The sequence below is a fragment of the Scyliorhinus canicula genome, chromosome 3, assembly GCF_902713615.1.
Source record: "Scyliorhinus canicula chromosome 3, sScyCan1.1, whole genome shotgun sequence".
In the NCBI taxonomy this organism is placed as follows: domain Eukaryota; kingdom Metazoa; phylum Chordata; class Chondrichthyes; order Carcharhiniformes; family Scyliorhinidae; genus Scyliorhinus; species Scyliorhinus canicula.
Window position 1 is genome coordinate 239853995 of NC_052148.1, and position 23314 is coordinate 239877308.

General features: G+C 46.2%; 1 protein-coding gene across 7 annotated transcripts in view; it reads left to right on the forward strand.

The window, feature by feature from the left end:
* inpp4b (inositol polyphosphate-4-phosphatase type II B) overlaps nucleotides 1–23314 on the forward strand; it is a 1043608-nt gene that overhangs the window by 995595 nt on the left and 24699 nt on the right. For all 7 annotated transcript variants that reach the window (XM_038792440.1, XM_038792442.1, XM_038792441.1 and 4 more), the window contains one exon: nucleotides 22635–22789. In XM_038792440.1, coding sequence (XP_038648368.1) covers nucleotides 22635–22789 — 155 coding nt within the window. The remainder of the gene's footprint in view (nucleotides 1–22634; nucleotides 22790–23314) is intronic.

Sequence of the window (23314 nt, forward strand, 5' to 3'; positions counted from 1 at the left end):
ACCTTCTTGACCACCTTATCCACCTGCATTGCCACCTTCACGGAGCTATGGACCTAAACGCCCAGTTCCCTCTGTATGTCAATGCTCCTAAGGGTTCTGATGTTTGCTGTATAATTCACACCTGAATTTGATCTTCCAAGATGCATCACCTCGCATTTGTCTGGATTTAACTCCATCTGCCATTTCTCTGCCCAACTCTCCAATCTATCTATATTCTGCTGTATTCTCTGACAGTCCCCTTTACTATCTGCAACTCCACCTACCTTAGTGTCATCTGCAAACTTGCTAATCAGACCATTTACATTTTCCTCCAGATCATTTATATATATATAATATATATATATTACAAACAACAGTGGTCCCAGCATTGATCCCCGTGGAACACCACTAGTTACAGATCTCCATTCTGAAAAACTCCCTTCCACTGTTACTCTCTGTTGCCAAGCCAGTTCTTTATCCATCTAACTAGCTTACCCCGAATCCCATGCGACTTTACCTTTTGTACCAGTCTGTCATGAGGGACCTTGTCAAACATAAGAACATAAGAATTAGGAGCAGGAGTAGGCCATCTGGCCCCTCGAGCCTGCTCCACCATTAAATTAAATTATGGCTGATCTTTTGTGGACTCAGCTCCACTTTCCGGCCCGAACACCATAATGTTTAATCCCTCTATTTTTAGGGCAGCACGGTGGCACAGTGGTTAGCATTGCTGCCTACGGCGCTGAGGACCCAGGTTCGAATCCCGGCCCTGGGTCACTGTCCGTGTGGAGTTTGCACATTCTCCCCGTGTCTGCATGGGTTTCACCCCCACAACCAAAAGATGTGTAGGATAGGTGGATTGGCCACACTAAATTGCCCCTTAATTGGAAAAAATAATTGGGTACTCTAAATTTTAAAAACAAATCCCTTTATTCTTCAAAAAACTATCTATCTTTACCTTAAAAACATTTAATGAAGGAGCCTCAACTGCTTCACTGGGCAAGGAATTCCATAGATTCACAACCCTTTGGGTGAAGAAGTTCCTCCTAAACTCAGTCCTAAATCTACTTCCCTTTATTTTGAGGCTATGCCCCCTAGTTCTGCTTTCACCCATCAGTGGAAACAACCTGACTGCATTTATTCTATCTATTCCCTTCATAACTTTATATGTTTCTATAAGATCCCCCCTCATCCTTCTAAATTCCAAAGAGTACAGTCCCGGTCTACTCAACCTCTCCTTGTAATCCAACCCCTTCAGCTCTGGGATTAACCTCGTGAATCTCCTCTGCACACCCTCCAGCACCAGTACGTCCTTTCTCAGGTAAGGAGACCAAAACTGAACACAATACTCCAGGTGTGGCCTCACTAACACCGTATGCAATTGCAGCACAACCTCCCTAGTCTTAAGCTCCATCCCTCTATCAATGAAGGCCAAAATTCCATTTGCCTTCTTAATCACCTGTTGCACCTGTAAACCAACTTTTTGCGACTCATGCCCTAGCACACCCAGGTCTCTCTGCAAAGCAGCATGTTTTAATATTTTTCCATTTAAATAATAATCCCTTTTTCTGTTATTCCTACCAAAATGGATAACCCCACATTTGTCAACATTGTATTCCATCTGCCAGATACTAGCCCATTCATTTAACCTATCCAAATCCCTCTGCAGACTTCCAGTATCCTCTGCACTTTTTGCTTTACCACTCATCTTAGTGTCGTCTGCAAACTTGGACACATTGCCCTTGGTCCCCAACTCCAAATCATCTATGTAAATTGTGAACAATTGTGGGCCCAACACATCCCTGAGGGACACCACTAGCTACTGATTGCCAACCAGAGAAACACCCATTAATCCCCACTCTTTGCTTTCTATTAATTAACCAATCCTCTATCCATGCTACTACTTTACCCTTAATACCATGCACCTTTATCTTATGCAGCAACCTTTTGTGTGGCACCTTGTCAAAGGCTTTCTGGAAATCCAGATATACCACATCCGTTGGCTCCCCGTTATCTATCGCACTGGTAATGTCCTCAAAAAATTCCACTAAATTAGTTAGGCACGACCTGCCCTTTATGAACCTATGCTGCATCTGCCCAATGGGACAATTTCCATCCAGATGCCTTGCAATTTCTTCCTTGATGATAGATTCCAGCATCTTCCCTACTACCGAAGTTCAGCTCACTGGCCTATAATTACCCGCTTTCTGCCCACCTTTTTTAAACAGTGGTGTCACGTTTGCTAATTTCCAATCTGCCGGCACCACCTCAGAGTCTAGTGAATTTTGGTAAATTATCACTAGTGCATTTGCAATTTCCCTAGCCATCTCGGTTAGCACTCTGGGAATCATTCCACCAGGGCCAGGAGACTTGTCTACCTTTAGTCCCATTAGCTTGCCCATCACTACCTCCTTGCTGATAACAATCATCTCAAGGTCCTCACCTGTCATAGCCTCATTTCCATCAGTCACTGGCATGTTATTTGAGTCTTCCACTGTGAAGACCGACCCAAAAAATCTGTTGAGTTCCTCAGCCACTTCCTCATCTCCCATTATTAAATCTCCCTTCTCATCCTCTAAAGGACCAATATTTACCTTAGCCACTCTTTTTTGTTTTATATATTTGTAGAAACTTTTACTATCTGTTTTTATATTCTGAGCAAGTTTACTCTCATAATCTATCTTACTCTTCTTTATTGCTTTTTTAGTAGCTTTCTGTTGCCCCCTAAAGATTTCCCAGTCTTCTAGTCTCCCACTAATCTTTGCCACTTTGTATGCTTTTTCCTTCAATTTAATACTCTACCTTATTTCCTTAGATATCCACAGTTGATTTTTCCTTTTTCTACCATCCTTCCTTTTTGTTGGTATAAACCTTTGCTGAGCACTGTGAAAAATCGCTTGGAAGGTTCTCCACTGTTCCCCAACTATTTCACCATAAAGTCTTTGCTCCCAGTTTACCTTAGCTAGTTCTTCTCTCATCCCATTGTAATCTCCTTTGTTAAAGCACAAAACACTAGTGTTTGATTTTACCTTCTCACCCTCCATCTGTATTTTAAATTCCACCATATTGTGATCGCTAACTATGAGATTATTAATCAATCCTGTCTCATTACACAGGACCAGATCTAGGACCACTTGTTCCCTCGTAGGTTCCATTACATATTGTTCTAGGAAACTATCTCGGATACATTCTATAAACTCCTCCTCAAGGCTGCCTTGACCGACCTGGCTAAACAAATCGACATGTAGATTAAAATCCCCCATGATAACTGCTGTACCATTTCTACCATTATTTCTTTGTTTATTGCCCGTCCCACCAGAATGTTCCTATTTGGTGGCCTATAGACTATTCCTACAGTGACTTTTTTGCCTTACTATTCCTGATTTCCACCCAAATGGATTCAACCTTATCCTCCATAGCACCGATGTCATCCCTTACTATTGCCCGGATGTCATCCTTAAATAACAGAGCAACACCACCTCCCTTACCATCCATTCTGTCCTTCCGAATAGTTTGATACCCTCGGATATTTAACTCCCAGTCGTGACCATCCTTTAACCATGTTTCAGTAATGGCCACTAAATCATAGTCATTCACGATGATTTGCGCCATCAACTCATTTACCTTATTCTGAATACTACTAGCATTCAGGTAAAGTACACTTATGTTGGCTTTTATATCTCTGTTTTGAATCTTAACAGCTCGATCAGTAGCCTTTCCTAAGTTACATTTCCTCTTAACTTTTCTCCTAATTTTCCTTGTCGTTGAACCCATATTTTCATGTAACAACCTGCCGTGTTGCTTACAATTTATGTTTTTACTTCCCATTTTATTCCTTTTAGTATTACTGGGCCTATTCACTGAGCTCCCCTCAGTCACTGTACCTTGTACTGTCGCCCTTTTTGACTTTTGACTATGTCTTCTCTGCCTTACACTTTCCCCCTTACTGCCTTTTGTTTCTGTCCCTGTTTTACTACCTTCCGACTTCCTGCATTGGTTCCCTTCCCCCTGCCACATTAGTTTAAACCTTCCCCCAAACGCCTTACCAAAGTCCATGCAGATGACATCCACAACCTTTCCCTCATCAATCAATTAATTTTGTCACCTCCTCAAAAAACTCTATCAAGTTAGTAAGACATGACCTTCGCCACACAAAACCATGTTGCCTATCATTAACAATCCCAATGATCCACATATTTGAAGACCTCCCCCCTACACCAGTTGTTCAGCCATGTGTTCAACTGAAACTCTTTGTTTCCAGCCTTACCAGTACATGGCATGTGGAGTAATCCTGACTACCCTGGAGGTCCTGCTTATTAGCTTGCTATCTAAATCCCTGTAATGTCTTTGCAGGACCTTGCAGCTCTTCCTGCCTATGTAATGTGAACAATGACATCTACCTGTTTGCTCTCCCATTTCATGATGTCCTGTACCCACTCAGAGACATCCATTATCCTGGCACCAGGAAGGCAACACACCATCCTGGAATCTATTTCGCAACCACCGAAGCCTTTAGCTTAATTGTCCTGTTTTAATTTTTCCAATTCCCTGATTAAACTTATTTTTTGAGAAGTTCCATACTGTGCAATGCTGTTACTGTGACAAGTTTAAAACAGCCAAAATCATGACACTGATTACCAACAGGCTCTTCTCAAATCTATACCATATATTACCATATACCTCCTATCCTGGGTCCGTGAATAGTCCATCAAAATATGAAGGTGTTTCAACAGGCAAGATGCTGTTTATCACATCATCAGGTTTCCCTCTAATGAAACAGTTCATTGTGATTAACATTTTCAAGGAATATGAGCACACTCAGACCGCTCCCTGTAGCTCCTTAGCTTATAATTATTATTTACAGTTCTAAAGCAGTTCACAGAAATCTGATGGTTGAGACAAAACCTTCTAAATCTTGGGATATTTGTAATTCATTGTGTAGTTTAATTGCTTATGCTATTATCTTCAAGGATTTTTAGGTTTTGTTTCAATGTTCCATGGAATATTGGGAGGCAAAGTTTGGCGCATTTCTGAAAATTATCCATTCAAATGGCCTTTGCGCAGTACCTCCTTTTGGACTTTTAAATGCTGGCTTCTTTTAAGTTGACTGTGTTCTGGCTGAAGGACTGGCTGTAGTATTAATAACTATCTCTATGAGGTTTACCAGACTTTTGGGACATCTTGCGGCTTCTGTGGATATTATCAGTGTGTTGTTGCCTCTTCAGTCTGTAAGTAGTTTGTCTGTACTGGCATTACCAGTCTACAGTCCATCTCAATTGAAAAAAAATGAAAATTGCTTATTGTCACGAGTAGGCTTCAATGAAGTTACTGTGAAAAGCCCCTAGTCGCCACATTCCGGCGCCTGTTCAGGGAGGCTGGTACGGGAATTGAACCGTGCTGCTGGCCTGCCTTGGTCTACTTTAAAAGCCAGCGATTTAGCCCAATGTGCTAACCCAGCCCCATTGGTCTCACCAGACTGTAATTGTCTGTTTCTGTAAACATTTTATCAGTCTACAAAGAACAAAAGAAAGTATAGCACAGGAACAGGCCCTTCAACCCTGAAAGTCTGCAACGACCATGCAGCCCGTCTAACCTAAAACCTTCTACACTTCCGGGGTCCATATCCCTCTATTCCCATCCTATTCATTATTTGTCAAGACGCCCCTTAAATGTCACTATCGTCCCTGCTTCCACCACCTCCTCCGACAGCGGGTTCCAGGCACCCACCACCCTCTGTGTAAAAAAAATCCCTTGCTCATCTCCTCTAAACTTTGCCCCTCACACCTTAAACCTATGTCCTCTAGTAATTCAGTCTTCCACTCTTCTGCCCTGAGAAAAAGCTTCTGAATATCCACTCTGTCCATGCCCCTTATAATTTTGTCGGCTTCTATCAGGTCTCCGATGTTCGAGTGTGAACAAGCTGAGTTTATCCAACTTCTCCTCTTAGCTAATGCTCTCCATACCAGGCACATTCTGGTAAATCTCTTCAGTACCCTCTCCAAAGCCTCCGCATCCTTCTGATAGTGTGACAACCAGAATTGAACACTATATTCCAAGTGTGGCCTAACTAGGGTTCTATCCAGCTGCAGCATGACTTGCCAATTTTTATACTCAATGCCCCAGCCGATGAAGGCAAGCATACCATATGCCTTCTTGACTACCATCTCCACCTGCGTTGTCTCTTTCAGTGACTTGTGCACCTGTACACCCAGATCCCTCTGCCTGTCAATACTCTTCAGGGTTCTGCCATTTACTGTATATTTCCCACCTGTATTAGACCTTCCAAAATGCATTACCTCATTTGTCCAGATTAAACTCCATCTGCTATCTCTCCGCCCAAGTGTCTAACCTATTTATATCCTGCTATATACTCTGACAGTCCTTGTCACTATCTGAAATTCCACCAACCCTTATGTCGTCCGCAAACTTACTAATCAGACCAGTTATATTTTCCTCCAAATCATTTATATTTATTACAAACAGGAAAGGTCTCAACACTGATCCCTGCGGAACATCACTAGTCACAGACCTTCATTCAGAAAATATCCCTTTCGCTGCTACCCTCTGTCTTTCTATGACTCAGCCAGTTCTGTATCCATCTTGCCAGCTCACATCTGATTCCATGGGATTTCACCTCCTGTACCAGTCTGCCATGAGGGACCTTGTCAAGGCTTTGCTGAAGTCCATGTAGACAACATCCATTGCCGTACCCTCATCAATCATCTTTGTCACTTCCTCGAAAAACTCTATCAAGTTAGTGAGACACGACCTCCCCTTCACAAAACTATGCTGCCTCTCACTAATACGTCCATTTGCTTCCAAATGGGAGTAAATCCTGTCTTGAAGAATCCTCTCCAATAATTTTCCTACCACTCACGTAAGGCTCACCAGCCTGTAATTTCCTGGATTATCCTTGCTACCCTTCTAAAACAATGGAACAACATTAGCTATTCTCTTGCCCACTGGGACGTCACCTGTAGCCAGTGAGGATACAAAATTTCCTCCCTTGCCTCCCTCAGTATTCTGGGGTAGATCCCATTCGGGCCTGGAGATTTATCTACCTTGATGTTTTTGAAGACGCCCAACACCACCTCTTCTTTGATCTCAATGTGAACCAGACTATCTACACACCCTTCCCCAGACACATCATCCACCAAGTCCTTCTCTTTGGTGAATTCTGATGCAAAATACTCATTCAGTACCTCACCCATTTCCTCTGGTTTCACGCATAGATTCCCTCCCCTGTCCTTGAGTAGGCCAACCCTTTCTCTGACTACCCTCCAGCTCTTTATATATGTGTAAAAAACCTTGGGATTTTCCTTACTCGTCTTTGCCAATTACTTTTCATGGCCCCTTTTAGCCCTCCGGACTCCTTGTTTAAATTCCTTCCTACTTTCCTTCTATTCCTCAAGGGCTTCATCTGTTCCCAACCTTCTAGGCCTTACAAATGCTTCCTTTTTCTTTTGGACTAGCTTCACAATATCCCTCGTTATCCAAGGATCCCAAAACATGCCATACTTATCCTTCTTCTTCACAGGAACATGCCGGTCCTGAATTCCTATCAACTACATTTGAAAGCCTCCCATTTGTTAGCCAGATGTTAATTTACCCTCAAACATCGACCCCCAATCTAGATTCTTCAATTCCTGCCAAATATTCTTCCAATTAATCTTCCCCCAAATTAGCACCTTTACCCACCCGAGGACTACTCCTATCTTTATCCAACGTAACCTTAAAACTTGCTCAATTATGGCCACTGTTCCTGAAATGCTCCTCTACTGAAAATTTGATCACCTGGCCGGGCTCCTTCCCCAATACCAGATCCAGAATGCCCCTTCCGAGTTGGACTATCTACATATTGTTTCTACAAGACCTCCTGGATGCTCCTTATAAAGCCTGCCCCATCCAAGCCCCTAGCACTAAGTGAATCCCAGTCAATATAGGGGAAGTTAAAATCACCCACCACAACAATCTTGTTGCTTTTACACCTTTCCAAAATCTAGCGACATATTTGCTCCTCCATTTCCCACTGGCTGTTGGGAGGCCTGTTGTAACCTCCCAAATTTGTGGCTGCACCCTTCCTATTCCTGAGCTCTACCCATATTGCCTCGCTGCATGAGCCCTCTGAGGTGTCCTGAGTCTTTGCAGTTGCTGCCAGTTTGCTCTGTTTCTGCTCCTACAACTTTTGCTGACAGGTCTTAGGTTCTCTTTATGTCTCTCCAGATTTTAGCAGTCTGTAGGAATGGCTGTTTGATCTCTATAGTATTTGTGAATGGTAGTTGTGATCTTATAGGAGTGAGGCAGAGCAAGTACAATATCAACATTGGTCGATGGTGCAGAAGTAGAGAGGTTAAGAATAGTGCACTTTGGAGAAGATGGATAGAGAGACAGTGAGTTTCTTTTTTCTTCTTTTTATTGGCACCTATTGACTATTAATACATATAGTTAACATTTCTTATCTCGGTTCTCTCTTGTCAAAGCGTGTTATGTCAATGCCCTTTGTGAGATCCACGTGGCCAGACAGCTCAGTCAATGGTGACCAACTCTCCAAAATGCAAAATAAACAATCCACAACTTTTATAGAATAAATCACTCAGCCCATCAGAGCAAACTTCACCTTCTCCAGGGTTAAGAACTCCAGCAGGTCCCCCTGCCAAGCTGAGGCACAGAGTGGAGAAGCTGAGCTCCACCCCACCAAGAACCGCCTACAAGCAATCAGCGAGGCGAAGGCATGGACATTGCCCCCGCACCTGTCTGCAACTCTGGCTGATCCAACACTCTGAATATGGCTTCCAGGGGACCGGGCTCCACATCCACATTCAAAACCCCCGTGATGGTGTTGAAAACCACCCTACAATGCCTTTCCAACTTTGGGCAGGACCAAAACATGTGTACATGGTTCGCAGAGCCCCTCCCACATCGCTCACAGACATCCTCCACCTCCTCGAAGAGCCAGAGGTTGGGCGCATCGGGACGGTCAGGAAGGCCTTCCTCGCAAAGTCGCAGACTTACAAATATCGGAAACTCTCCCCCCACCCCCCACGCCAACCCCAACTTCTCATTCAGCTCCTCCACACTCGTAAACCGCACTCCCAGAAACAGGTCCTAATCCCCTTCTCCTCCCATCCCCGGAACCTCGCATCCATCCTCTCCGGCTGAAACTCGTGATTTATCCTGATCCCAAACCCCCGACCCCACTCCCAACCAAATTGCTGCCGGAACTGTCTCCAAATCACCATCCCTGGCCTCACCGAATACTTCCATTGGGCCATTGGGAGGGGTGTCGCTGCCAGCGCCTACAACCCCGACCCCTTACATGAGCCTGCCACCACCCTTACCCACAAAGTCTTTACCTCCCTATTACATCCCTGAACCTTCTCTGCATTCACCACCCAGTAATAATGCATCATATTCGAGGGGCCCAACCCCCCCCCCCCCCGACTGCCATCCCCTCTGCAGCACCATCATCCTTATCCTGACCTCTCCCCCCCCCCCCAAAGAAAAACAAAGAGATCAGCCTATCCACCCCCTTGAAAAATCATTGGACAAAAAGATCAGCAAGCACCGAAACAAAAACAAGAATCGTGGCAAAATATTCATCTGGCGTGCCCTCTTCCCTCTTATATTATAGAATTTACAGTGCAGAAGGAGGCCATTCGGCCCATCGAGTCTGCACCGGCTCTTGGAAAGAGCACCCTACCCAAGCCCATACCTCCACCCTATCCCCATAACCCAGTAACCCCACCTAACACTAGCGGAAATTTGGACCCGAAGGGCAATTTATCACGGCCAATCCACCTGACCTGCACATCTTTGGACTGTGAGAGGAAACCGGAGCACCCGGAGGAAACCCATGCACACACGGGGAGAACGTGCAGACTCCACACAGACAGTGACCCAAGCCGGGATTCGAACCTGGGACCCTGGAGCTGTGAAGCATTTGTGCTATCCACAATGCTACCGTGCTGCCTCTTCAGCTCCTATATGTTGTTCCTGTTTGGTTGGCGTGACACTGGGTATTTTATTATTTGCTGAGCACGGCTGGGCTCCTTGCATCCCCCCCCCCCCTCCCCCTTTTGGTTGCATTTGTTGTTGTGTCGTGACTTTCAACTCCCTCTGGCTTACTAGTTGTTGGCTGCAAATAGATTGTGGAACAACTGGGTGAATGGCTGCCACGTTTTGTGGAAACCTTCTTCCGACGCCCAGATGGTGAATTAAATTTTCTCCATCTGGAGAAATTCCGCTCGGTCGGACAGCCAGTCTGCAGCTTTGGGTGGTGCTGCTGCTGATCGCCAGCCGAGCAGGATTCTCCGGCGGATCTTCCCCAATCACCCTCGGAAGACACCCCTCCAACTTCAATGGCAGCACCTTTGCCAATATCCTGGCATCCACATCCAGCAGAGATATGGGCCTGTACGACCCCTATGTTTTATCAGTGTGTTGTGGCACTTTTCTGCCACCAGGGATTGCAGCATTCTACTCTGAGACTTCCTGACAAAGTAGGTTTTAGACAGTCTACGGTAACACTTGTGCAACTCATTCTCGTCACTAGTGCACTAGTGTCTTTGGGTGGAATTTAATACAGGTGGCATGGGTCTTTCCTGTTGGCAAAAATCTATCTATCCCAGCTCTAAGTATACAATGGCATACCTGCAACCCTCAGTGGGAAATAATTTAAAATATCCACAACACTGAGAGTAAAGGAATTTCTCCTCATCTAATTTCTAAATGAACAACTCCTTATCCTGAGACTGTGCTCCTGTGTTCTAGATTCTCCAATCAGGGTGAGAATCTTCTCAGTGCCTACCCTCTTAAGTCCTTTCAGAATCTTGCATGTTTAAATGAGATTGCCTCTCATTCTTCTGAACTCATTTTTCTAAACTCCAGAGAGTATGGACTGAATTTATTCAACCTCTCATCATCATACAATCCTGTCATTCCAGGGACTGATTTAGTGAAACTTCACCAAATTGCCTCCAAAACAATTATATTTTCCCTTTGATTATGGAGTCTAAATCTGCACAGTATTCCAAGTATGGTCTCACCAAAGTGCTAAATCGTCTCTTGTGCATAAATTTTCCTGGTGTCAACTACTGACAGCCATCATCACCCGACACTCAGAAAATTTCTGATTCTCTCCACATTTTCCAACCTACTTAGCCTTCACTCTAACACCTCCAAGGCATGCGTAATCCTTCCTTTGCCAATTTGATAGTGAGACCAAAACTCAATGTTTCATTTGCTCATTCTCCGTGATAATTTCTCCTGTCTTTGCATCTAAGGGGCCACCTTTTACTTTAGCTACTGTCCTCCTTTATCTGTTCTTGTAAAAATTCTTATAACGTTTTTTATATTCGTGGCTTGTTTACTGTCAGGTTTATTTCCCCCCTTTTTATCAACATTTTGATTGCTCTGGTTTCTAAACTTTCCCAACCCTCAGGCTCATTGTTAATCTTTGCAACATTACAAGCCATTTTGTTTAATCTAATACTATCCTTAATTTCCCAAGTAATCCAAGGACGGACCTTTCCAACTGAGTTTTTGTTGTTTTAACGAACATATTTTTGTTGAAAATGTTCAATTTCTTTAAATATTAATCACTGTTTATTTTCCATCATACCTTTTAGTTTATTTGCCCAATGAATGTTAGCCATTCTTCATATCTGTGTAACTGACTTTGTTTAACTTTTCAGACTCCTGTTTTGAAAGGGAGTAAGCTGCTGTCAAACTTGATAGGAAAATCAATTGGATCTTGAACACTTTTTTTCCTGCAGGATCTCTTACTATGAGATGACTGATTGTCTCTGCCTCATTGCAGCAAACCCATCCTAAAATAGCTTTATCCACAGTTGGTTTCACAATGTATTTTTTCTGAAATTGTCCTGAAATAATTTCTATCAACTCTTCTTCCGGACTAAATTTCTATGCAGTCTCTATGCAGAGTACAGTCCACACCCCCTCCCTCCCCATGATTATTACACTTTCTTTGTTATAAGCTCCAATATTGTCTTGCTTCATGCTCTGTGTGACAGTATAACTATGATCAGGAGGCCTATCAACTACTTCCAACAATAATTTTACACCCTTTTTATTTCTAATCTCCATTCATACTCATCCTACTTTCTAACCTTATGGATCCTTTCTTAATCCTTTATTATCAGGGCTCCTCCTCCTTCTCTCAATCTTTAGTATCTTGGATTATTTATTTCTCATTGTAACCATGTCTCTGTATTGGTGAGACCGTTTATCTCTGTGCGCTCCTAGTTTAGCCATCCTGTTACAAATGATTTGTATATTCAGATGTGGTAGTCACCACTGATGTATTATACTGTATATATAGATATATATGGGTTTTACGATAAGACCCCTGTACTACAAGTATGGGGGTAGATCCCTGCCTGCTGGCTCCGCCCAGTAGGTGGAGTATAAATATGTGTGCTCTCCACACAGCAGCCATTTCATCAGCTGCTGTAGGAGGCCACACATCTCTGTGTGATAAAGCCTCGATTACATTTTACTCTCGTCTCGTCGTGATTGATAGTGCATCAATTTATTACACAGACATTTTTCAGAGATGGACCTTCGCATCATGCCGGATCGCCTGCAGCTGCATGCTCAAGCAGACAACGCCGAAAAGGGCTTTGAACATTGGCTAGCCTGTTTTGAAGCCTACATCGGGTCTGTGCCAGACCCAATCCCAGAAGCACAGAAGCTCCAGATTCTGTACATGCGGCTGAGCTCCAACGTTTTTCCCCTTGTCCAGGATGCGCCGACCTACATAGAAGCCATGGCGCTACTGAAGGAGAATTATGCTCAGTGGACCAACAAAATCTACGCCAGGCGCCAACTTCCCGGTGTGTGTGTGGAAGATTTCTGGCGTACCCTGCTTGTCCTTGTGAGACTGCCATTTCAGCCACTGAACGTTCAAACCTGCTGATGAGAGATGCGTTCGTTACGGGCATAGGGTCTGACTACATTCGCCAGCCCCTCTTAGAAGGGGCCACACTTGACCTCACGGCGACCAAGAAATTAGCGCTCTTGCTTACGGTCGCCTCATGCAACGTTCAGGCCTATGCCCCCGACCATGCGGCCCACCCCCCCGTGCATCGTGGATCCTGCCGACGGCCATCCCATCATGGACCCCATCGGCAACCGCCCCCAGCCAACCCCACGCCTGCACCGCGCACCAGCCAAACAACCCCGGGTACCCAAATGTTACTTCTGCAGACTGTCAAAACACCCCCGTCAGCGGACTGTCAAAACACCCCCGGCAGCGCTGCCCGGTGCGGAGCGCGCTCTGCAAGGCCTGTGGCAAGAAGGGGCATTTCGCTGCAGTGTGCCAGGCCCACTGAATCGCCGCTATTCTCCCGGCACCCGCCACGTGCGGGCAGTGGGCACCGCCATCTTCCCCTCCCCGGACCACATGCGGCCCTGGGCGCCGCCATCTTGCTCAACTCACAACACTTGCGGCCCGTGGGTGCTGCCATCTTGCCTGCCTCAGAACCAATGGGCGCCGCCATCTTGCCTGCCCCAGGACACCGGCCCGTGGGCACCGCCATCTTACGCACCTCAGGACCCCTGCCCGTTGGGCACTTCATCAGGCCGCTCATCGCCTGCAACCGCCGACGACCAGCCGCGTTACGCCTCGGTCATGATTGACCAGTCTCGACCGCACAATCTCGCGACCGCGGGAGCACCGAGAGCTTCATCCACCCCGATACGGGTAGGCGCTGCTCCCTCGCAGTACACCCCGCTAACCAGAAAATCTCCCTGGCCTCCGGATCCCACTCCGTGGCGATCCGGGGATACTGCATCGCTACCCTCACCGTCCAGGGCATAGAGTTCAGCAGCTTCCGCCTCTACGTCCTCCCCAACCACTGCGCTTCCCTGCTACTCGGCCTGGACTTCCAGTGCAACCTCCAGAGCCTAACCCTGAAATTTGGCGGGCCCTTACCACCCCTTACCGTTTATGGCCTCGCGACCCTTAAGGTCGACCTGCCTTCCCTTTTTGAAAACCTAACCCCGGATTGCAAACTCGTCGCCACCAGAAGCAGGTGGTACAGTGCCCAGGACAGGACCTTCATTAGGCCTGAGGTCCAGCGGCTGCTGCCGGAAGGTATCATCGAGGCCAGCAACAGCCCCTGGAGAGCCAAGTGGTAGTGGTGAAAACCGGGGAGAAAAATATGATGGTCATTGACTACAGTCAGACCATCAACCGATACACGCAGCTCGACGCGTACCCCCTCCCTCGCATATCTGATATGGTCAATCAGATTGCTCAATTACGGGTCTTCTCGACAGTGGACCTGAAATCTGCCTACCACCAGCTCCCCATCCGTAAGGCGGACCACCCATACACTGCGTTCGAAGCAGACAGCCGCCTTTACCATTTCCTTAGGGTTCCCTTCGGCGTCACCAACGGGGTCTCGGTCTTCCAACGGGAGATGGACCGAATGGTTGACCGGTACGGACTGCGGGCCACTTTCCTGTACTTGGACAACGTCACCATCTGCGGCCACAACCAGCAGGACCACGACGCTAACCGTTCCAAATTTCTCCACACCGCCACTCTCCTCAACCTCACTTACAACAAGAAGTGTGTGTTCAGCACGAACCGCTTAGCCATCCTCGGCTATGTGGTCCAGAACGGAGTTCTGGGGTCCGACCCCAATCGCATGCGCCCCCTCATGGAACCCCCTCCCCCACTGCCCCTAGGCCCTCAAACGATGCCTGGGGTTCTTTTCGTATTACGCCCAGTGGGTCCCAAACTATGCGGACAAGGCCCGCCCACTCATTCAATCCACTGTTTTTCCACTGATGGCCAAGGCTCACCAGGCCTTCAACCGTATCAAGGCCGACATCGCCAAGGCCGCGATGCACGCGGTCGACGAGACGCTCCATTTCCAAGTTGAGAGCGATGCATCAGACATCGCTCTGGCCGCCACCCTCAGCCAGGCAGGCAGGCCCGTGGCATTCTTTTCCCGCACCCTACATGCCTCTGAAATTCGGCGCTCCTCCGTCGAAAAAGAGGCCCAAGCCATCATTGAAGCTGTGCAACAATGGAGGCATTACCTGGCCAGCAGGAGATTCCTTCTCCTCACTGACCAACGGTCGGTTGCCATCATGTTCAATAACACACAGCGGGGCAAGATCAAAAACGATAAAATCTTGAGGTGGAGGATCAAGCTTTCCACCTACAACTACGAGATTTTGTATCACCCCGGTAAGCTCAACGAGCCCCCCGATGCCCTATCCCGAGATACATGTGCCAGCGCACAAGTGGACCGACTCTGGACCCTACACGACAATCTCTGTTACCCAGGAGTCACCCATTTGTACCACTTCATTTAGCCCTGCAATCTGCCCTACTCCATCGAGGAAGTCAGGGCTATCACCAGAGACTGCAAGGTCTGCACGGGGTGTAAACTGCACTTCTACCGGCCAGACCGTGCGTGCCTGGTGAAGGCGTCCCGCCCTTTTGAACGCCTCAACGTGGACTTCAAAGGCCCCTCCCCTCCACCGACCAAAACACGTACTTCCTCAGTGTGGTCGATGAATATTCCCGATTCCCCTTTGCCGTCTCCTGCCCTGATATGATGTCTGCCACCGTCATCAAAGCCCTCAACACCATCTTCGCTCTGTTCGGTTTCCCCGCCTATGTCCACAGCGACCTATGATCCTCATTTATGAGCAATGAGCTGCGCCAGTTCCTGCTCAACAGGGGCTTTGCCTCGAGCAGGACGACCAGCTCCAACCCCAGGGGCAACAGGCAGATGGAGTGGCAGAATTGGACGGTCTGGAGGGCTGTCTGGCTGGCCCTACGGTCCAGAAATCTCCCAGCCTCCCGCTGGCAGGAGGTCCTCCCCGATGCACTTCACTCCATTCTGTCGCGCCTGTGCACCGCGACTAACGAAACCCCCCATGAACGTCTCTTTGCCTTCCCCAGGAAGTCCACCTCCGGGGTTTCGCTCCCAACGTGGTTGGCAGCTCCAGGACCCGTTCTCCTCCGTAGACACGTGCGATTCCACAAGGCGGACCCATTGGTTGAGAGGTTACAGCTACTCCACGCCAACCTTCAGTACGCTTGGATAGCGTACCTGTTGGCCACCGAGATACAGTCTCCCTCAGGGACCTGGCACCAGCTGTTTCCCCACACACGTCCCCCGCTGCCCCGGCGCCACCCTCTCTTCACCCGCGCACCCCACCGCAGCCCCCGCTCCAGGACAATCCGTCCTCCCCTTGCTCCCACCCGGGGTTGAAGAGGATTTCGATATGCTCCCGGAGTCACCGAAGACCAAGCCGACGCCTGAGTCACCACTCTCGACGACAGATCAAGGCACCGGACCGTCTAAATTTGTAATATTCTCTGTGATTTTTAAAAGCAACTTGTCTGTATATAGTTCTCCACCATCCCCGCTGGACTCATTTTTAACAGGGGGTGAATGTGGTAGTCACCACTGATGTATTATGCTGTATACATATATATGGGTTTTACGGTAAGGCCCCTGTACTACAGGTACAGGGGTAGATCCCTGCCTGCTGGCTCTGCCCAGTAGGCGGAGTATAAATATGTATGCTCCCCGTACAGCAGCCATTTCGTCAGCTGCTGTAGGAGGCCACACATCTCTGTGTGATAAACCCTCGATTACATTCTACTCTCGTCTCGTTGTGATTGGTAGTGCATCATCAGATAAAGGGCCTTTAATTTTATTTATTTTACCACTATTCTTATGTGCTGATGTGTTGATGCATTGTGTCCCTTCCTGTCCCATTTTTGCTTATTTTTATCCAAATTACTTCATTTTACTGTTGCCTTGGTTTTTATCACTTCACCCGATCCTTCCCTTCGCTTAGTTTAAAACCTTGTCCGCAGGCCTCGTTAAAACTTTTGCCACTGCTCCCAGGCCAGTTTCAGTGAACCCCATCCCAATGAACAGCTCCCCAGATTGATGCCAGTGCCTTATTAATCTAAACCACTTCTTCCCAAACTACTCCTTGAATCATACGCTTATTTTGCTAAGCTGCTTGCCCTTATGCCGACAGGACATGATTCAGGTAACAATCTATAGATTATTACCTTAGAAGCTTCCCATTTGAATTTGGACTCTAATTCTTCAAACTTCCTCACAGCAGAACATTATTCCTAATTTTACCTAAGTCTTCGATGTCCTATGTGGACCATGATAACTGGATACGCCTGTTCTCACTTCAAGTCTGACTCCAGCTGTGAGGAGATCTCCTTTACACTGGTACCACCAGGCAAGACAATCCCCAGAGCTCCTGTTCACGTCTTCAGAGAGCATTATCTGTTCTCCTAACAATACAGTCACATCCCTATCACTCCCCGACTGGAATGGCTTCCTGTGCCATGATATTAATGGTTCATTTGCCCAATCATCCTGCAGTCTTTTTTTTCTCTTGTGCACAGGTAGCCGCACAGGGAGCAAGGGTATCACACCTCTTGGTAAAAGTCAAGACTGAGGCTTCCCCATCATGACATCCTGGATCTCCATAACTGCCTGACTCGTCGAGCGAGACTCTCTGACCTCCCCGCGGCGTGTTTCTCAGCCAATGGAAACAGCTCACTGTTGGCCGACGGTGGGATCTTCTGGTCCTGCCGCTATCAATAGGATTTCCCTTTGAATCTGCCCCATGCTGCCGGGAAAACCTCGGCGGGGGTGCGCTGTTGGAGCGACCAGAGGGTCTCGCCGGCGTGAACAAGCCGAAAGATCTCGCCCCTAGCCACACCTCCTATCCCTGACCATTGACCTATTCTAAAATTTTACTTAATCTAAGGGGTGTGACTGCCTCCTGGAACAAGTTATCCAGGTACCCCTGCCCCTCCCTGAAAGCCCGACAATGTCTTCAGCTCAGACTCCAGCTCAGCAACTCCATACTGAGGTTCCTTGAGCGGCAGGAACTTAACTCAGGTCTGGTTGGCTGGGATCACAATACTCTCACAAACTCTTACACTTTGCAGTTATGTCTCGCTATGCCTGTGGAATATTATTTGTTTATTTATTTGAATAGTTAGCCATCAATTTAGTAAAGGAATAGGAAGTTACAGTTTTCTACCTTACAAAAGAAGAACCCACATTCGGGGTAAAAAATAAATAAAGAGCGGTACCTTCTTCCACCTCTGCACCAATTTCCCCATTTTACTACTCTGTTTGCAAAGTACTCAGTTCTCCAATCACTCTGAAGAAGGGTAGGCTCTCCATATAGGCAGGGAATTACACAAATTATCCAACATGAATTTTGCAGGCTCCTATCACATTGCTTTTATTTTGAAACAAACAACCATCTCCCCACTCTTCCACCCTTCCAAGGACATTAGGATGGCTGCTTGGGGGGAAGTGTTGCCCCATTCATCCCACCTCACCACACACTTGTCTACAACCCCAGCTCTCCCGAAAAACCAAGACACAACCAGGACCATGTGGTACACATCAGTGAGCACCCTCTAGATTAATTGATTGATTTATTGATTGATATTTATTGTCACATGTACCGAAGTACAGTGAAAAGTATTTTTCTGCGGCCAAGGGAGCGGATACAGTACGTACATTGTAGACAATAGAATAATTGACAGGTGATGTGTTGGGTACTCTGGATCTGTGGAGACTGCGTTTACCTTAGCAGTAACATATACAGGCTACCAGCACTTGAAATTGTACAACACTATTTTATTAAGCTAGGAACTGTTGAACATACTTTCACTGTGGGTCGACACCATGTTAGATTAAACTGAAGACCTATGCCTATCCTGACCAGTCTAGACTGTTAGCACATGGTGAAGATCTGTGCCACAAGCTGTGAGCTCTGTCCTTCTCAGAGGCTGCATCCCGAATGAGCGGGAAAACTAGTGCCCTCTGGCTTTATAGTGAGCGTGCTCTAACTGGTGATTGGCTGCTGTGTTGTGTGTGTTGATTGGTCTTGCAGTGTGTCAGTCAGTGTGTGTCTGCACCGTTATATACTGATGTGTATATTATGACATCCCCCTTTCATTAAAAAAAAATGTGTGGTTGTGGTAATAAATAATGCGTGGTGAGAATGTTCCTAACTACGTGTGGTATGTGAAGGCATATTTACAAGACTATGTACATAAACACTAATCTATTTACATTGGAAGGTGTCTAGTGCAGATGGACAGTATGCAACAAAAGAGTAACTAGAGCAACATTATATACAAACCAGTGAGTCAATTAAACAAAGCAACAAAACAATTCAGAGAGACCATGAATTCAAAAAGTTCATAAATTTAGTCTCTGAGGTGGACGACGAATTCTGGTTGACCGTGAGGGTGGCACACCACTCGTCGTCCGGATCAATGATGTATACCGGGAGAGGCTGGACTTTTTGCTTCGGGGGCACCCTGTGTTTGGTAATGATACCAACTCAAAAAGGTACTTTAGGGTCCTCGGTGTCAAGGTCAGGCAGCAGGTCAGAATCGGATTCGGTGACCGTGGGTTGGATGGCACGGACATCAATGCATAGCTGGTTGGTGCGACGAGAGTTGGCAGGCTGAGCAGACCTGCATAAAGCAGAATAGTGGCCAAGTTTACCACATTGTAGGCAGCGTCGGGATTCTGCAGGACATTGCCGCTTTAAGTGAATGGAGCCACAGTTGCCGCACGTTGTTACGTCAGGACGCTCATTGCGCCACCGCACATGCGTGGTGTGGTCATACGTGGTGCGCGCCTGCGCAGTGCGATCTTCGGAGTCCCCTCGTTCAGTGCGCACATGCATGGGAGGCCGTGAAAAGCGCGCAAAATAGCCGCCCTCATCCAGACTGAGGCCCTGGAGTTGCTTGATTGCTTGTACCCGTTCTGCCTCGTGGGGACCTTGCCGCGCCGTTTCAGCCGCTTGAATGTGCAAGTATCGGTTAGTGGCGTGTTCGTGCAGCACACAGGTCTCGATGGCAATCGCAAGGGAGAGCTGCTTTACCTTAAGGAGCTGTTGGCGTAAGGGGCCCGACTGAACACCAAAAACGATCTGGTCGCGTATCATGGAGTCGGAGGTGGACCCGTAATTACAGGACTGCGCAAGGATGCGGAGGTGGGTGAGAAAGGATTGAAAAGGTTCATCCTTACCCTGCAAACGCTGTTGAGAGACATAGCGCTCGAAACTTTCATTCACCTCGATGTCACAGTGACTGTCAAATTTGAGGAGGACCGTCTTAAATTTTGATTTGTCTTCACCATCAGCAAAATTGAGAGAGTTGAAGATGTGGATGGTGTGATCCCCAGCCGTGGAGAGGAAGAGATCAATCTTCCTGGTGTCTGAAGCAGCTTCCAGGTCTGTAGCTTCAAGGTAAAGCTGGAAGCGTTGTTTAGAGATTTTCCAGTTGGCCCCGAGTTTTCCGGTGATGCGGAGCGGCGGTGGGGGGTGGACGCTGTCCATTTTGCAGGATGGCTGTATGCTGGTCGAAGGCAGATCACTTGAAGGTAGGTGTCATAAGTTCTAATATCACGTACTGGTACCATGATGTGTTGGGTACTCTGGATCTGTGGAGACTGCGTTTACCTTAGCAGTAACATATACAGGCTACCAACACTTGAAATAGTACAACACTATTTTATTAAGCTAGGAACTGTTGAACATACTTTCACTGTGGGTCGACACCATGTTAGATTAAACTGAAGACCTATGCCTATACTGACCAGTCTAGACTGTTAGCACATGGTGAATATCTGTGCTACAAGCTGTGAGCTCTGTCCTTCTCAGAGGCTGCATCCCGAATGAGGGGAAACCTAGTGCCCTCTGGCTTTATAGTGAGCGTGCTCTAACTGGTGATTGGCTGCTGTGTTGTGTATGTTGATTGGTCTTGCAGTGTGTCAGTCAGTGTGTGTCTGCACCGTTATATACTGATGTGTATATTATGACAACAGGGTACATTGACAAATGGTACATTAACAATAGGTCTCTTGAAGCAAACATTCGGGTGCCTGGATAGATCCGTGACACCCTACATGTGTGCCACAGGAAGGCCTTCTGCATCACGGTAACATGTACAGCAATCCAGCAAGGTCTGCATTTGAAGAATGCAGAGCAACAGCAGAATCTGTCCAGGAAAGTTTGGTGAGGAAGTAGCAGAGCGCAAAAGCAAAATACTGCCGATGCTGGGAAATCTGAAATAGGAACAGAAAATGCTGGAAATACTCAGCAGTGTCTGTGGGGGGAGAGAGAGTTCACATTTCAGGTCAGTGACTTTTCAGCAGGGATCTGATGAAAGACGTAGAAAAAGGAGGGTTAGCAAGATGCCCTGCAGCTAGAGACGCCAGGGATCAGCCAACAGCACATTGCTTCCAATGGCTTGTTAATTTCCCTCCCCTCGAAAGCTACATTAAAGGCCCTCCTTATTCATAATCCTTTTTATATCTCTCAACAATCTCCTAATTGTGCACTAAAGAACATTGAAAGCATTTATTCAAGTTTCTTGTGATTGATAAACTGATAACGTGGAGCCAGACACTTCTAAACAAAGGGCACAGCAGAAAAAAGTGTGAAATGTGATAAAGGTGACCGTTTTAATGCCAAATACAGTAATTATCTTGAATTCATTCCTCACGCTTAATGTCAACCCACAGTGATTTTCTTAAAAGGTTTGTAAAGTTGGCTACTTCTACAAGGTGCTCCCAGCAGCTGCAGTTTTCCTTTCAGTAGTTTTCCTGCAGTCTTCCGATCTGAAATGTTGTTATCAGCGTTAAGTGTCAAGCAGAATAACCTCTAGTTAAGTATTTCACATTTCCTCGATAAACTAGATTCTGTGATTCTATGTAGAGATTTTACCTCGAATGCAATCAGCTGCACAATAGCTGTAATAACTATGTATGCGATGCTGCATGTCTTTAAATATAAATAATTTTGTTGATGACATACTTTCACATATTTGCAGCTGCAAGACCATGTCTTGTGCCTAAAATGAGTTCCCTTTGCTGGTGATTGTTGTTTAATTATAAAGAGCAAGTCGCATATTTTCATAGATTTAGCACCACCACATAATATTGAGAACAGTCCTAGAGAAGGCAACAAAAGATCCCAGCTGTGAAATAATCCTAGTGGTTACGCATTCTACAAATGCCCGACACCTTTGTGAGAAATCCCTCTCTCCTAATAACTCATTTAAAATTAAAATGACTATTGTTTCTACTCCGCTAACAGAGAGACGAATTTCAGACAAGCATATTGAACATTGTGCCGTGGTATACCAAAGCATTATTTCACCGCTATTACAGCTCTTCATAGGATTATATGGAACATAGAACACAGAATTGGCCCTTCTAGTATGTGTCAGTGTGCCTGTTTCACATGAGCCTCCTCCAATCCCACCTCGTCCTACACTTTCCGCATACTCTTTTATTGATTCCTCTCGCCCTCATGCGTTTGTCCAGCTTCACTTAAATGCACCTGTAGCTATTTGCTACTCCATATGTAAGCGAGCTCCAGATGTTAACAATACCAAGCAAAGAAGTTTCTCCTGAACGCTATATTGGATTTATTGCTATCTTATTTTGATGGCTCCTAGTTTTGGACTCCTGACCACCCATCCACCCTCAAGTGGAAATATCTTAATTAAATAACTAATTTAGAAAGGGCATGAAGGTTTTCAAGGAACTATTTCAGTAATTCAAGTCATTTTGAATCCTGTTTAGATTTGTCGAAGGCTCAATGGAATCCGCTTCACAAGTTGTAAAAGTGCCAAAGACAGGACATCAATGTCAGTGACGCTGGAGCAATGTGTGATTCTTCAAGAAGAACATAGTCTACACCCAGACTATTTTGTCAGAGCGCTGGACTGTATGAGGAGGTAGGCATTTCTCAACCACATCCACGAGACTTGTATATTTCCAGGCAGGATAAATGCAGAACTTTGCAGTAAATTAATCTTGGACGAAATTGCATCTGTAGATACAGAAAAAGAGAAGTGAAAAATATGTTGTAATAGCAGAAAGACTCAATAAGTAACTGGCGGTACAGATAATAAGTTTGTAGAGAATTGAAACATTTACTTCTGGATATTCTTCACGTAGTCCAGTGATGTGGAAGGCGTTTAGAGGAAATGGTGTTTCATAAACATGCAGTGCAAACCCTGATCATAGGCCAAGGCCAATCCTAAATGATTTAGAGAGCTCAGCTACCAGTTCCAGAAACTATGCTGAAAACAAATGGAAATGAAATTTGGATGGGCATACAATGGGGAGCCAATAAACTAGCACCGATTTCATGCCCCACTAAAGTTAAATTTTCTTATATTCCAGTCCAAAAGCCCTCTCAATAAAAATTCAGCTTTGAAGACATAATCATAGAATCCCTACAGTGCAGAAGGAGGCCA